General features: G+C 37.2%; 1 protein-coding gene across 3 annotated transcripts in view; it reads right to left on the bottom strand.

Annotated features, from left to right (window-relative positions):
- Positions 1-17,588, bottom strand: part of LOC135207901 (uncharacterized) — a 223,490-nt gene that overhangs the window by 5,098 nt on the left and 200,804 nt on the right. For all 3 annotated transcript variants that reach the window (XM_064239820.1, XM_064239821.1, XM_064239822.1), the window contains 3 exons: positions 14,136-14,268; positions 10,447-10,622; positions 9,045-9,192 (listed from right to left, as the gene is read on the bottom strand). In XM_064239820.1, the coding sequence (XP_064095890.1) occupies positions 9,045-9,192; positions 10,447-10,622; positions 14,136-14,268 (457 nt within the window). The remainder of the gene's footprint in view (positions 1-9,044; positions 9,193-10,446; positions 10,623-14,135; positions 14,269-17,588) is intronic.

Raw genomic sequence — 17,588 nt, 5'->3', positions numbered from 1 at the left:
CCATGAATGTATTCCTGTAACATTGGAACAAATCCCGATATTATGAATAGTAACTGGGAACTATCGATATCACAATACACTTTAGTTTGATTTTAAAAGTAATGTCAAGGAAATATTGGCCTTTAGTAAACATCGTTGCTCATAAATCATACATGACCAGGAACTACGAATTTTGGAGGCAAAAGCACATTCTCTCTCTCTCTTTCTGCTCCATCCTCCACTATCTGGGTTTTAGAATTACAAATGAAGTCAGCATAAACCTGTAATATCTCTCTCTCTCTCTCTCTCTCTCTCTCTCTCATACTTGAGATAATGATGCTCCACCCTTCACTATCCAGGTTTTAGAATTATGAATGAAGTCAGCATAAACCTGTACTACTGACATAAATAACAGAATCGAGAAACAGCTGATGGCTAATGTCATGTTTTGGACGCAAAAGCACCTTCTGAAACTGGCAAAAACATGCATGTACTTCATTTAATTTACTACATATATAAATACAGTAGCTGCACTTTTTAAACCCAACTTTGGTATCCTAATAAAGAAACCTGTATCTGAATTCCATTCGGCAACTAAAGACAGTGATGATATCAGTAAAACGAAATCAGATATCTTATGAATGTAAACAATACCAGAATGCAAATGGCAGATCACTCTGTTCGTAATAATACAATAATATGGTAGCAATATGATTCGATACAGTAAAACAACAGTTTTATCAAAATTATCATTATTCTCAATATACAAAACTATTATTTGACTTTTGCTAATAGACACAAATAACAAAATCGAGAAACAGCTGATTGCTGACGTCATTTGACGTAATTGTCGAGCGTTTACTAAGAGTTGCATTGAAATTATTACTTTGTTAAACCCTGCTGATTCTCAATGGTGGCTTCCAAGAGTAAAAAAAACTAAAATACATTTTTAATCATTCCTCACGCAATGGACATTTAACGAAAGAATCACAGAAATTAAAGCTGCAGGTTATAGCTGAGGCTGAATAAAATGAAAGCCCAACTTTAATTTACAAGAAAAAGAATCTCTGAATTACATCTCCTCTAGCAGCTAATATCAATAAAGATATTGATAGCACTCATTAGCTGAGATTTTGAAAACGTAAACAATATCAAATGCAAATGGCATAGGGTGACAATGTTTATATTTTGGAATACATTAAACTTTTGCAAATGATTCTTTTCCCCAGAAAATATTTAGGTTTATAGAGCTTTTTGGTTTTTAGAATTACGGAAAGAGATCGTACACCTGTACCGAAGTGAGAGCTCGCTTATCCTAACATCTAATTATGGTAATTATCCACATTAATTACAGTAGTTTTGTTAACAGTATCAGTAGTTGTGTTGCTAGTGATTCACTTGAATTATCTACAGTTTTTACCATTTTACACGTTTTATTTACAGTGTCAATAGTTGTCACGCTAGTTAGCTATTGACGGAACTATCGACACTTAAGGGGTTAGCCTATCATTGAAAATCTCGGCAGGATTTAAGGTTTGCTTTTATACTCAGCATATTAGAAGATCCCCCATTTTGAGGGAGGTCTTTTAAGGTGATAAGGTCATCTTATACGGCAGCATACACGGTAGATTAAATGCAGTAAAAGGAAAGGATGTAACTTTAGAAAACCCCACACCTACCCTAAAAACGATATTGTTATGATACAATAAAGTTTTATACATACTTACCTGGCAGATATATACATAGCTATTACTCCGTCGTCCGACAGAAATTCGAATTTCGCGGCACACGCGGCAGGTAGGTCAGGTGATCTACCCACCCGCCGCTGGGTGGCGGGAATAGGAACCATACCCGTTTACTAATTCATATTTTTTCTTCCAGCTGTCTCCTGAGGGGAGGCTGGGTGGGCCATTTAATTGTATATATCTGCCAGGTAAGCATGTATAAAACTTTATTGTATCATAACAATATCATTTTTATGCATTCAACTTACCTGTCAGATATATACATAGCTGATTCACACCATTGGTGGGGGGTAAAAGACAGCTATTACTGAATAGACAGGTAAACAACATACGTTGTAGGTAATAAATAAATAAAACCTTGGTTCCTATGTGTTTAGACGAAGGGTCGACTTCCTAGCTATTGCTAGTAGTCTGCTTCGTCTCAAGAGCCTCAGCGAGGATGTGACCTATGGCTAAGAGTTCTTGTAGATCTGTCAATGGGGTCTTATCCACTTACTTGACAGAATCTAGTGGTCATTTGTCAATGGGGTCTTATCCACTTACATGACAATACACCAATGCCTATTGGTATAATTTAAGGAGCACAACACCAATCCCGATCACCTGATCCTAACACGAGGGTTTGTGCTTAATTTGAAAAGAGCTATCCCCAAACTCATTTCAAATAACCCCAGAAAATAATACACTTATGTTAAAATTAAAAAAAAAAAAAATTTTAATTCACTAGATAAGGATCAGTGTCGGCTCCCTATCCCAGCAACGCATCCGTGGACACGTATAACAAAGAGAGAAGGATCTCTCATAGGCCCACTTGATCTCCTTCGTGCAAAGAGAAGTCAAAACAGAGTTGCATCTCCCGTTATACAGCTAATATGACTCTCACGACATATTGTTATGGAAAGAACAAGAATTGTTAAAAGCTCGCACTTCAAGCGCTTTTAATTCTTAGCTGTTTGAAGGAAACATCAAGTTACTCAAGAAGTGCTTTAGAGATTCCACTCTTCCAAAGAAGACCAGGGCTTTCTTTGCAACAGATCTCTTCTGGATGAAGCCCAGAGCCTGGCTTGCGCCTGGCTGGCGCCTCGCGCCTGCCTGGCGCCTCGCGCCTGCCTGGCGTCTCGCGCCTGGCTGGCGCCTCACGCCTGGCTGGAGCCTCGCGCCTGACTGGCACCTCGCCCCTGACTGGTGCCTCGCGCCTGGCTGGAGCCTCGCGCCAGCCTGGCGCCTCGCGCCTGCCTGGCGTCTGGCTGGTGCTTCGCTTGCCTGGCGCCTCGCGCCTGGCTGACTTCTCCCCACTTGCTGGAGATTCGAGCTTGTTAAGAGTCTCGATGAAAACTGGCGATGTCCACCTCGGACACTTTATTTGCCTGATTTATTCGCCTCTAGCGCATCTGCGCCAGATTGGAGGCCTACTCCTTCTCCTCATCAGACAATGACAGTGTTTATTTGGACTGTCTTGCTCTGGCGTCTTTACACCTGTTTGGCATTTGGCGCCTGATTGGCGCTACATTGTCCGAAAGTCTGAACATCCACAATCGTTTATCAGGAGAAAGGAAAAGGGTGGAAGAAATTCTTTCACTTTGAGCTTATGGCCTCTGCAACAAGGGGAAGTAATTTTAGTCGGCTACATCCAGTAGACGATAGGAAATCTAATAGTCCGAGAGACCAGTCTTCCTCCGAGGAGGATCATACTTGATACTTCATATGCTAACGAGCACTCTTCCTACATGTTGACGAGTTCTCTCATCGCAAAATCTTCCCTATCCTTGCACGAAGGCAGGGAAAGAGCCTGGAAGTTTAAGGAGACTCTGAGCTGAAATTGGGAGGATTCCCGATTTCTAGCTCTTTAAATATATCTCTTCGAACCTTCTGGGAAGTAGTTTTGAGCCCTCATCGTATTCCAAAGACTCTGTCAGCAAACGTTTAAACCTTATCTTCTTTTGTAGATAACAACGTAAATACATTACCTGGACAACGAATCCTTTATCTGAAAGCGTTGATCCAGGAATAAAAGGTTATAGTTCTTTTGCCAAACATACCATGCTGGCAGGAACCCATTGCCGAGTCTTTCTAGAATTTGATTCCAGATTCCAAGCCCAAAATCTCACTTGTCCTTTTGGTCGATTAGTACCAAGAGAAACATTGATGAGGAGCAGTTCCATCTTGTCAGAACACGGAATCTGAGGGCCAAATAGGATCCCATTGTAACTATAAGATCTCCAAGTCTTGTCGTATAGAGGTATTGTGTAAGATCCCGAAGATCTTAATGCTCTGCTATCTCCAATTCCCTTTATAGAGACAGAGTATAGCCTTTTACTGCGTTCTTTGATAGCAGATATATACAAAGGTAATTCTTCCCTCTGAAAGGGAAGAAAAAACCGCTATGTGGTTCACAGAGGTATCGGAAGAGGACAGTTTCCTCATTCCTCAAGCACGATCTGCAGTAATTATATATCTTATCCATGACTACTGTCATTTACCTTGAAACATCCTCTCATTCATGTCCACTTCTGGTCAGTCTGCACGCAGACAGACTCAGAGTGGAGAGGTTGTTAAGGTCCATTTAAAATAGATGTTGAAAGAATATTCAGACTGTCTTGGAAAAGACTTCCAAAACCTGCTGTGAGAAGAACGTGACCTCTGAGAATCCAACCTCTCTAAGTCTAAAATGAGGCATAACATATATCCTCTCTTTCTTTGACGCCCTTTGTCTTACATTCTGTACAGAGTTTATCTTTTAGGGGAAAAAGACTAACTTTTATTCCCCTTTCTATAACATAAAGATGGCGTATATTGCTACCTCTCTCTTATATTCTTTCTTCCTGTCCTCGTGCCTGGGCAACGAGAGAATGGAAAAATTCTATCATCGTTATTCTGCAAAACAAATTATTATTATCCTATTCTCCTACTAACTGATCCAGGATCGAGGAGAATCATTCAAGATTCCTATCCTAGGACATCAGGCCGTAATGTACGGTTCAGATACTTGAAAGAGCCTCTCACCCAATACTGAGAGCTCCTACGAGTCTTTTCCAGTACCAAAACATTACAAGGTCTCCCTTGTTATATGTTTACATAGGAGTAGGATAATATACCATCCTGTTAATAACAATGAAAGAGGACAAAGAGGAGCTGCATGGTTCAAGGGATTAGCCGAAACGTGCAATAAAAAAGGGGTTGCCAAGGTCTTTCTAAAACCTGCACCCAGATTAACTTATGAGTCCGATATATTTTCTATCACTTGTCTCATAAGGTTGAGGAAAGCGAGAGACCTCTAAAGATATCAGTTCTCTTCACCATGTAAAGGTCTATAAAGCAGAAGAACCCACTTATCCTGACACGTACTACGTTCGCCTGTGCGATATCTAGAATAATTGTCAGTAGAGGGTTGATCTGGCAAAAAGAGTTTCTCCCAAAACAACTCCTCTTGCCAGGAAAGAAGTCGCTCACGCGACCACTATATTACCTGACATGAGAAGTCTGTTCTTGTTAGAGACTTCCGCAATTTCAGTTAATCCTGACAAGGGCCACGGCCGCCTGTGCGACAACTTGTGTCCCTGTCAGGAAAAAACTGATCTTGTGTCAGTTCTCAACGAGGAAACTCTTGGAAAGTCTATCTCCAAATACTGAGAAATTGGAGATCCTGATGTCTTGCGCCTGGCTGGCGCTTCGCGCCTGGCTGACGCCTCGCGCCTGGCTGGCACTCGTGCCTGGCTGACGCCTCGCGCCTGGCTGACGCCTCGCGCCTGGCTGGCGCCTCGCGCCTAGCTGGCGCTCGCGCCTGGTTGGCGCCTATCGCCTGGTTAAAGCCTGGCTGGAGCCTTTATGGCCTATTACTTGCAACCTTGGTCAGGAAATCTCGATATCAAAATAAGAAGAGGTGCTGTAAGAATCCTATAATTCTACAGTACTTCCATAGTTGGATGTTTCTTCTCAATTTTCCTCTAATACGAGTATATCGGAAGGGGAATTATTCTTTCCTCGGTTAATTCTTCCGTATCCCCCCCCCCCCTTTTTTCCTGAACGAGAAGGACCACTCCAGTGCGAGGGACTGAGTAACTTCCCAGCTCTATGTAGGAAAGCATAATTTGCTCTAAGGTATATCTATTAACTAATTATTTTCTAGTTAGAGCCAGGCGTCTGGCTGGCGCTTATGATTCCTTATGGCATGGTTTGAGGAAAAGGAAGCAGTCTACAGGAAGACTGTTCGTCTTCTTCTTGCTAAGAGATCTATGAAGAAGACTTCTCGCAGGTTCTCACAACTCTTTGCAATAAATGTTAGACATACTTTAACAGTTATTATCGTCGATCGAGGTTCTCACGGACTCGCAAATTCTTGCACTGCTTTTATTTAATAACTCGCTCAAACGAGAAATATTTTGGATGGTGCTCTAGGCTTATTGCACCAAGCTGGCGCAATTTGCGCCAGGGTGGCGCATCTGCGCCAGGCTGGCGCCTCCTACTAATTATCTTTATGTCATGTGCCAGAACATCTGTGTCTTTATGGTACCTGACATCCTTTCATATGATAATTCCGTTCTTATTATGAAAAACTTTTATATACGTAGTATAATCCATTCAGGGAAACCATTTCCCACTAAAAGAATGTTTCCCATCCGACTCATACAACTTCTGCGCAATATCCGATTCTAAATACGGTTGTGTCCTTTCTCGAAAGACTTAACCATACCGTAGTCTTGAAGTGAATCTCTATTACATCTCTCTTCTCACTAAGTATGTATTCTAATAAGTCATGCTTTCGTAAGTATGAGTGCATTAAATAATATCATGTTCTGCTTGCATTAGAATCCTTTAATCATGTTACCTACGGTAAACAGCATTGAAAGGTTGTAATATCCTTCTTATTGAAAGATTCCTAACAAAAGGCAGACAATATTTTATTTATGATAGCTTCAGTATTCCCTCAATCCGAGGCTAAGACCACGATTGTAGGGAAGAGATACGGTTAGTTATCCCATTCCACAGGAGAGAGAGCTGTAAACGACCTCTCACGACTGAGAACAAGATGGTACTGCGACTGCGTTGGTCTTCAAAGCGAAAGCAGTCTGGCCTTCCCTTTCCAGAGTTGCCAGTTACTCCATTAAATAAAGGAATCTTATAAATTATTATCAAACTTCAGGAAGTTTTTATATAAGCATAATTAAGCTAACGAGACTTCGACAAGTCTAGAAACTAAATAGGTGTCGTCTAAACAATTCTTTTAAACCTATTCCTTCCTAGGAAAGTCCTAGAAGGGTACTGGTAATTCATGGAAACCTCTTCTAACACGAAGAAAAATGTTCTATCCTACTCTCAATCCACCAATAAAGATATGCTTCTCCGATCACTTCTCGAAGACACGATAGCATCATATAACTCATACTCTAGCGTAATAGAATCCTCTATAATACTGTTACATTAAGGTAAACCGTATTAATTTAGGAAATTTTGTAAGGGTTTCACTTGACCATTATAGCATAAATTTCGGTATGTGTCTATGCCTTGCCATACCGTAGTCCTAAGGCGATTTGTCCTAAGCATGGTAGGAGCTAGAAGCATAAAGTCATACATATATGCTTTATCACTCAACGAGATCCATATAATTCATTCGATTGACAAACAATCTAAATCGTTCTCATCATAATAGATTTATATCTAAAAATGCACCGATGGGGAATCTTATGTTGAAATAACAATTTCATACCCCCATGGGATAGCGCTCTCGTCTAGTTGTGAAAAAAAATGTTCGAACAATGACTTTATCACAAAAGTTATCGAATGATCTCTAATATTAGAAGGCGCTAAATCGTCGCCTGATTCCGAAAGGTGGATCGATTAATGTCATTCTCATTTTGAATAATTCTACCAGAAGGCATTATACGAGGATCTTCACCAATTTAATTCAATTGAAGTTCTTCTATCCATTGAGGAACCGTAGGCATAAAAAGGGAGAAACACTGTTTTAGGATGCCTTTCCAATGGCTATCCCTGGCAGTCTGGGACGCTCTACAGAACCTGCCGAGGGGACGCCTGACCGGTGGGGATTCTCTGAAACCTCCTTACGGTTTTCGACATTCCTTCTCCTCTGGGCTTGTGAGCTTGGAAGAGGTCTAGACCTGAGAGCGAGACAGAGCCGATCAGACGAACCCTCCATTGTAATGTGGGAACAATATATTCACTTCTTACGTTCTAAGAGTTCGCATTTGAACTATATCCAAAGTCTACAATTTGCAAATATGATATTGTAGATTCTGCGGAGTAAGAAGGTGATGAGGATGCAACAACTACTAGTACTGTTACTACTATAATTGCTCGTTAACACAAGAGCTAATAAAGCTTCTAAAGGATAGTTACTTTTCTGACTTCCCCAACTAGGAAGAAAGATATACATTTCCTCAATCAAACTCTAACACTTATTTATATTTTTTATTAATGAATTTATAATTCCCTTTCATGAAAGTATAAGTAATTCACTTTCGTGAAAGTGGATGAGTGTCTACCGAAAACTTCGGTAGTTACACGTCACTAATCTTCTAATTTTCAAAGTTAATTTTATCAAAAAATTCTAAAAGTTAACAAAAGCGTATGCCGAACCAAAGATCCATTACTTCCCTGTAAAAGTTAGCCCAGACGATCGATGGCGATGAAACACGAAAATCCATCAGGAGGAACTGCAAACGTTGTTTACATTCCAAGCGACAGAAAAAATATGAATTAGAAAACGGGTATGGTTCCTATTCCCGCCACCCAGCGGCGGATGGGTAGATCACCTGACCTACCTGCCGCGTGTGCCGCGAAATTCGAATTTCTGTCGGACGACGGAGTAATAGCTATGTATATATCTGACAGGTAAGTTGAATGTATAAAAAGTAACATGTACAGTGGTTGGACTGTAAAATTGGAAAAAACTGATAAAATATGAAAGAGGTAAGAGAAAAAATGAGAAAGAGAGAGTACAGATATGTATAGATTTAAACAGGGAGAACAGCCCTCTTACCTTTCCCAAACCTTCAACATAAGTATACAGGCAGCCCATAGTTAACGGCACAAAATCCCTTACAGTTGCTGAAAATCTGGTTAACGACGTTGTTAGCCAAGCGCCGTAAACCAGAATGGCACTGATAAGCAGGGGCTGCTTGTATATATATTCTAGAGTGAGGCCACTTTACTTCAACAAGGGATTCCCTCAATCCAAGGGCCTGTCTGACGAAATACTGTTGAGTTTGGGTACATCTTAGACCACATATGTTGGCTAATTATGACTGATGGGGTTGTGATGAAACATATTCCAAAAATAACAACTGATAAGAGAAACTATACCTATGTGAATTTTTGTAAGCTGAAAAATTCTTTAGAAATGAATTTTGCTGTCTTCCTGAACACTGTTTTGCATTCTTCAAGTCTTCTGCTAACTCCTGGTAGCCATAATATACAAAAACTTTTTCCATAAGTTTTGTAAATTTCTCATCTGAAAATACAATGTTAAATCTAGAATTAATGATCCAAGGCATTTCATACATTTCCTAACATATCCATATGCCACCTAATTTTTTATACAGTGCAAAAAATATTCTAAAAATTTTCATAACTTTTATCAAACTTTAACTAAACATCAGACATATCACACAGCAGTGAACTCTGACAAAAATACCTAACCCTATACTATTGGAAATGGAACATAAAATTTGGGCCAAATGCCAAGCACAGGTCATTCAGTGCTGAAAAGGAAATTGAGAGTAAAGAAGGTTTTAAAGGAGTAACAAGAGGAAACCTTGCAGTTGCTCTATGAAAGAATTGTTAGGAGAGGGTGGAATATAATATGAGGGCTGAAGGGATGCTGTAAAGAACTGTGAGTAATGCCTACAGTGCACCATGAGAGTGCGTGTAACTTCTTCCAGGATGGACTGCGTGTATGCTATAAAAAAAATATAATTTCCCAATGTTGGTTTTGTCTGCCTATTGCATAGATAATCCTTAGTAGCAAAGCCAATGACATGCTTACCTCCTACATTGTTTTCCCCTCCTTTCTAGTTTGCAGGGCAGTTGAAATTCCATGAAGAAGTATAACTTGTTTCTGATCATGTTTTTCAGACTGATGTATAACTTTTAGCTTTTTCTGCAGACTGATTGAGGGTTCTATATAGTACAGACATACATCTTTTCAACTTTATTACAATAAAACTCCCAGGATTTTGTGTTCTATCTCTAATCTACTGCTAGCTGGATTCAAGTATTCCTTAACACAGCAATAAACCACCTATCTCTTTTCCTAAACTATGTTATTTGCTGGCAGAGCAAATTCTTCCTTAAAATCTTAAGTATTCATGTGAATCAATGATTCTGCAATTCTATATATTTCAGGCTTCTTAAGCTTCTAACGGCATACTAAATTAGTTCATTCTTAGTAGAGTGAGCAAAAACTAGTAATTAAATGGACTTCTCTAAGATGCTTGAATCAATCACTGATAATGAAAATTTACCCAAACCCTGCTTGTTCCTGATTTTCTTAGCTCCACATTTCTTCATTTCTTTCTACAGTACTTGTTTAAAAAACATGAAAATTTACATTGCCCATCTGATTACTTGTAAATCATGATAAAAAGTATTTCACAATTGGAATCATAAAAAATAAAACTAATGTAATGGGTGTCACATATTGTACAGGGTGAAATTGTATACATAAAGTTGTTTAAGGTGCACTGCTATAGAAGCTTTTACTTACCATACTGTAACACAAAAGCTGTGTAGGTACTGTAAAATAAAATCTCAGCCTGATCTACTGAAATCTTTGAAAATTCAGGGAAAATCCACACATAAGCTTTCCACAGGGGAGTCCTTTCTTTTGAAATTTTTTGTAATTCATCCTTAATTCTACCTGACTCCTGAGATGAACTGTCTCTGAAAAGGGATAATTTAAATTAGTGATTATTTTACCATTAAAGATCAGATTACCACCTAAAAATTTACACAAAAATTGTTTCACATCACTCACACAGAGCCGAAACTTGTGGCATTTGAATACCTAAGACACCGCAGTCTTTAACTAGAGATATAAGACTAGTGGTAATAGCTCTACATGTGTATCGCCTAGATTCACAACAACACAGCAACCATCTGCCTCACTTTTTGTGTGTCTGCAGAGCTGTGTGATTAGGTGATTGCTTATTCAACTTTATGCCTTAAGAGGTTATGTATAATCTTTGTTGCTTTTCATTGTCCAATGTAGTTGGCTACTTGCTATCAAGAACTTGTAATTGACTCTCCACAGTTTTTCTGGAAATGTTGCTTATTGTGCATTTGTTAGTTTCCTAAGTGTCTTTTTGGAAATATACAGTAGTATTTAGTTTTGGGGTCACTTTGTTGTTAGTAAATTAGGTTAATATTTCACATTCATAAACAAGAAGCTAGCTAGTTAACTAATGTTTAGAAGTTTCCATGGCTTTTAACCCTTAAACACCGAGCCAGTATTTCCGAAAGTGTCTCCCGTATGCCGGCGGCGTTCGCGAGTGAGTGCCGAAGTGGAAAAAAGTTTTTTTCAAAAAATCACAGGACGCTTAATTTTCAAGATTAAGAATTAATATTTGGCTCCTTTTTTTGTCATTGCCTGAAGTTTAGTATGCAACCATCACAAATGAAAAAAAAATATCATTATCATATATAAATATTGGAATATATGACATGGCAAAAAAAAATTTCATATATAATTGTATACAAATCGCGCTGTGAGCAGAACGGTTAAAGCTAATGAGTTAATTATTTTTTCGTTGTATTGTACACTAAATTGCGATGATTTTGGTATATAACAAATTGTAAAACAATCAAAGCAACACAGAAAATATTATCACAATATGATGCGTGAATTTGTAACACGCGGACGTAAAAAAAAAGCAGTTTTCAAAAATTCACCATATATCGAAATATTGTGCTAGAGACTTCCCGTTTGTTGCATTATGAAGTAAATTGATTGAATATTACTAGACTGTAAGTGTTGTAGCTTACAATTGCAGTTTTCGACCATTTCGGTCGAGTTAAAGTTGACCGAAGGTCGAATTTTTTCTATTTATCGATATTTATATGAAAATATTTCAAAACTGATAAAAGCTACAACAATGGGTTGTTTTTTGTTGTATTCTACATGAAATTGCACACATTTTCACATATAAAACTTTATGTAACGGCTAATTTAAAATGGTGCAAACATTACGACAATCGGACAAAAAAATTTATGATTTTTTTGAAAGAGTTACCATGCGGATGTAAGGAAAAAGTTTTCATAAATCCACAATAAATCGAAATATTGTGCTAGAGACTTCCAATTTGCTGCAAAATAAAGGTAAATGATTGAATATTACTAGAATGTAAGAGTTTTAGCTTACAATTGCGTTTTTTGACCATCTCGGTCGAGTCAAAGTTGACCAAAGGTTGAAATTTTGGCACGTATCATTATTTATATGAAAATATTTCAAAACTGATAAAAGCTACAACTATGAGTTGTTTTTTGTTGTATTCTACATGAAATTGTGCACATTTTCATACATAAAACTTTATGTAATGGCTAATTTAAAATGGTGCAAACATTACGACAATTGGACGAAATAATTTCTTATTTTTTTCGGTAGAGTTACCGCACGTACATAAGGAAAATGTTTTTTTTTTTTTTATAAATTCACCATAATTCGAAATATTGTGCTAGAGACTTCTAATATGTTGCAAAATAAAGGTAAATGATTGAATATTACTAGAATGTAAGAGTTTTAGTTTACAATTGCGTTTTTTGACCATCTCGGTCGAGTCAAAGTTGACCTAAGGTTTAAATTTTAGCACTTATCGTTATTTATATGAAAATATTTCAAAACTTATAAAAGCTACAATCATGAGTTGTTTTACGTTGTATTCTAAATGAAATTGCGCACATTTTCAAATACAAAACTCTATGTAACGGCTAATATAAAATGGTGCAAAAATTATGTCAAAGTGATGAAATCATTTCTGAGATGTGTCGCTGATGCTTTTTAGTGCGAGAAGAAAGAAATTCGCGCTTGCACGCCTGGGTAGTGATTGTAAACAAAACAACACCTTGATCCGTGAACTTCCAGCATCCCCCAAGGCGCGTGATTCAAAAGTTTTTGCCTAGTAGGCCTATAACTATTTTTCCGCAAATTTTTAAAAGAACTTTTTTCGTCGACATTTCATACGTCGGTTCGGCACCCGACAGACAATTTTCGTCGACATTTAATACGTCCATTCGGCGTTAAAGGGTTAATATAAAATCTAGATCTAGGTAGCTTCATTACAACTCCATTACTCACATATGTCTACTTTCATGGTCCAAATGCACAGAGAAACAATGGTCTTTTTTCTAACAGACAGAAAAAGATCAGTAATAACAAGGAGCAGCACAGACACTATCCTCATTTTTTTGTGGCTGCAGAGGCCTAAGCAGCTAAAAGAATTCCCTGACCTTTCTTTACTAAAGGATCGCGAGTATTCAATGTTATTCCTGATTCAGTTATTCTACTAAGTTCTGTGTTACAGCCTATTTATCCTTTCCTTCATCTTGGATATTAAAAGCCGGCACTGTGATGAGGAGAAAATAATTATGTATGATTAATTGTACCTCTTCTGTATACCTATGATAATGGATCACTGGCCTTGTGGTTGGCAGTTGCTACAAATCATCATGCCATAAACCTTTCAGCCTAAGCAATAAGATGAAAATAACGATCTACCTGTGTACTTGATTTAACTGACATTCCTTAACTAACGTAAGTAGGAGAATTTACAGTATTGTTAAGTAAAAACATTCAAAAACAATTAGACAGAAAAACATTCACATCAACAAGCAGAGGAAAATGGCAGACAAAAGGACAAACATATATACTAGTCTCAAACTTTGTCAGTAGAGCCTAAAAAGTAACAAATATAATTAAAAGATGTGAAATATGAATAAAAAAAGTCTAAGGTAATAGACAGTAAATGAAGAGTAAATGAATAGTAATACAGTAAGAGTGGGGACAATCTTGGACTATGATAAATACAGAAGTAGTGCAACTAATCATACATAATTATATTCTCCTCATCACAGTGCCTGCTTTTAATATCCAAGACAAAGAAACTGATGGCAGTAGGCTTTACTGTTCTTTGCTACTACTTTACATGCTAACCTTCTATCTTCTTAACTGAATACCTGATATTCTGGAACAAAGTTGATGTATACATGTTGTCTAATTAATATTCCAATCAAACATGAAACTGCATCAGGAATTATCTACCAAGTAAAAGCATCAACTACATGATATTTCATTTGGCTTTATATTACTATGACAGGTTATTTAAATGTTTACATTTGGCTAAGCTACGAGCAGACTATCTTTAATTAATACTGAATGACATAACACATTGTAAACTTACATTGATTTAACATGGCTATTTCTAACTGCACGGCAGAGAATTTTCCAAGGTCTAATATCCCAACGCCATTCCTTAAACTCAATCATATCCATCAGCATGTTAATAATCTTGATAAGCGTTTCCACATCACCACCTGAAAATGAAAAAAAAAAAAAAATTATTTTAACATGACACTCGGCTACGCGAGGCAAAAAGGAAAAAAATACTGTCCACCAATCTGAATCACAATACATACGTACTATTCCCAATGAGGGTACTACCTGTAACGTGCCTTGTGTGTCACACTAAAAGTTTTTTGTAGTGTTCTTTCAGCCCAAGCTGCACTGCTTTCTGCCCAGTGCTCTTCATTCATTCCCTTTTGTCTATTCTCATTTCTCCATCTAACTTCTTTACCTTTACTTTCTTACATTTTGTCATTTTTAATCAAGAACAAATCCTATGATCTTATTAGACTACTTACTTAATAAAATTAAAATTAAATAGTAAACATAACCTATAAATAGCAATATTCCAATTTTTTTTTTTTGCAAAAGTAACGTGTTTAATTCTAAAATTTCTCTTCAAGTAGATGGGTACTGATAAAGTGTACTTTACTCTCAGTAAAAGTACTTCTGTGTGTGTCTTCCATGGCACACTGTAAATGGCATTAGAGGATCTTCGCAAAATCGTTTTGGCCCCAATGTCACTGCTTTCTGCCAATTATTCCTTATCTGTTCCCTTGAGAGTCTTTCTATTTAACCATCCAATTTTGTCTTTCTTTCTTTAAATCTTCAACTAAAAACCATTATGAACGGTGTCATCACAATATAAACCCAAGAGGGTTCCAAAGGGAAATCGACCTACAGAGACAGACAAGTTATAGGAGAAGTTGAACAAGAAATTGATATACTTACCTAAATTTATGAGACATCAGCAGAAAGCAGAAATTCATTTGCACCTAACTTAAACATTTGGAGGTCTGAAGATTCCACAAATACACTGGGCAAACTATTCCACATTTAAGTAATAGCTAAAACTACTAGCAAAAAAATTTATATATATATATTAAACCTGATACTATAAAGCCGCTGCTGCTGATAACTGTGTCATCACTGTTAGCAGCAGCAGCTGCTTTGTGTTGTGAACTAAAACTGCTAGCCCAGGAAGACAAGGATGAAGAGGATGTTTGTTGTTAGTTTATGATATACAGCAAAATAAACTTGACTGAAGACAACTCTATCCAAGAGTTTGACAATCTAGAGAACACTACTCAAACAAGGAGGAAGAAATGAATTAAAACACTTGGATATAACAGCTACACCACAAAACAATAAAAATTACTTATGCAAGATACCAACTATTTGAGAAACAGAGAAAGTAATATTACATTTATGCCTTTTAAACCTAAATTTCTAATCAAAAGTTACACCTAAAATCTGAAAAGTCACAGACATTTAAAACTGTACCAATTAAATAAAATCAGGATGCAAAGATAAAAGTGTTCTGGATAGATAATCTATCATACAGTAATGCTTAAATTATCTAGATTAAGAAGACCAAGACTCCATCGGATAATGGCAAGATCCAAATAATGTTAAATAAAAAACCTAGGAGTGTTCAAGGGCAGCTCAGTAACCTTCCTCACCTAACCTTGTCAATACCACATAACTGTAACCACTCAGTATGCTTACAAGCAACAACCATCACACTTGAAACTGAAAATTTTATTTATAAATCAATTATCTACCTCTTTTCAAAATTTCTGTAACAAAATGTACTGCATAAATACACTGAAAAAAGCAAACACCTTTTTTTTTTTTTCTCTTTATAGTAAATGACACAGTTCAGTGGGCAGGTACCCTTCCAGCGTTTATGTATGGCCTACCATGGTTTTATGACCAATAATGCATTTTTATACAGCAATTTCTTTATCACACATCATAACAGTACACAAGAGAATACAGGCAGTCCCCAGTTATCAGGGGGTTTCCATTCAGATTGCTTGAGAAGCGAAATTGCTGATAACCGAAAATCAGCGATTTTCGGTGTCGGTGTGGATTGCCGCCAATAACCAGTTAATGGCAACTACGTTAGTTATGTATCGGCGCCAATACTCTATTAAAGGTGCTGATAACCAGAAATCGGTGCATTTCAGCACTAGACAAGAGCCACAAAACCGGATCGCCAATAACTGGGGACTGCTTGTAATTTACCACTATTGATATTTCATTTCTAATCACTGTGAAAATATTTAAAAAGCAAATTTAATATGTATGCAAGACAAAACCAAACAGGATGTACCAAGTTCACTGACACCTGAAATGAGTATGTGCACGTGTGTACATCTACATACATGACTGCATTCACCTTGTGGTTTTCAAAAATTAAAAAATGAGAAAGTACAGTAAAAATACAAACAAGAATACTGTAACATACAATATAAACTGTAAGGCAGTACCCAGTTAATGACGGGGGTTCCGTTCTGACAGCTTGACAACAGTGAAAATTACCAATAACCAAAAATCTGCGATTTTTGGCACTTACACCAAAACTCTATGTATGACTTACACATACAGGCAGCTCCCGGTTACCGGCAGGGGTTCCGTTCCTGGGGGCCTGCAGATGCTAAGCAAAATTTGCCTCTAACCGAAATTAAAAAATCTACAGCGTTACTTGCCTAATCATTTATTATGGTCTGCCTGGTAGTAATACAAATTTTTAATGTCAGATTCAATGAACTTACTGGTAAATCTTGGCCTAGTATGAGAGAGAGAGAGAGAGAGAGAGAGAGAGAGAGAGAGAGAGAGAGAGAGAGAGAGAGAGAGAGAGAGAGAGAGAGAGAGAGAGTCAGCTTTTTCAGACTGCTAACATTTCCTCCATCTGTTTATTTATCATATCTTCCAGTTAAACCAGCTAAAAAAGCAAGTGAGAATGATAAAAGTATCGTTAGTACTGTATAATTGTTGCTTAAATGCTGCAGCTATAAACAACTGAAAGATAACAGTTCAGTTTTGCTACAACAACCAAACTGAATCTGATAATATAACAATGTTTTGCTTGCATTTAGCCATCGTACAATAATAAAACATTACCTTAGTTATGATACAAATGATGGTAATTAAGTAGAACAGGACTTAAATATTTTTGCATTATACCTTTATTTGGTATGGAGAAAATATTGGCAAGGAAATATAGCTAAATTTAAGCTGCAGTTGTAGCTAAAGCTGAGAGAACAAAATGTTCACACCACTAATGGCTTTAAATTATCGTGCATCAGCAACATGGATGCAATTCTATTACAAATAATAGGAGAGTACAAATAATAGGAGAGAAAAAAGTATTTTAATAAAAAAAACACTGGCCATGAAAGAACACATTTTACTGTTGTTTTCATGTCGATAAGAGATAAATATGTAAATATTGTATCCTTATGAAATAGGATGAAAATAGCAAACGTAATTAGTTTCTTTACAA

The sequence above is a fragment of the Macrobrachium nipponense genome, chromosome 34 (assembly GCF_015104395.2).
Source record: "Macrobrachium nipponense isolate FS-2020 chromosome 34, ASM1510439v2, whole genome shotgun sequence".
NCBI lineage: Eukaryota > Metazoa > Arthropoda > Malacostraca > Decapoda > Palaemonidae > Macrobrachium > Macrobrachium nipponense.
Note: the sequence above shows the minus strand (reverse complement) of the source record. Positions and strands in the feature narration are given on the sequence as shown.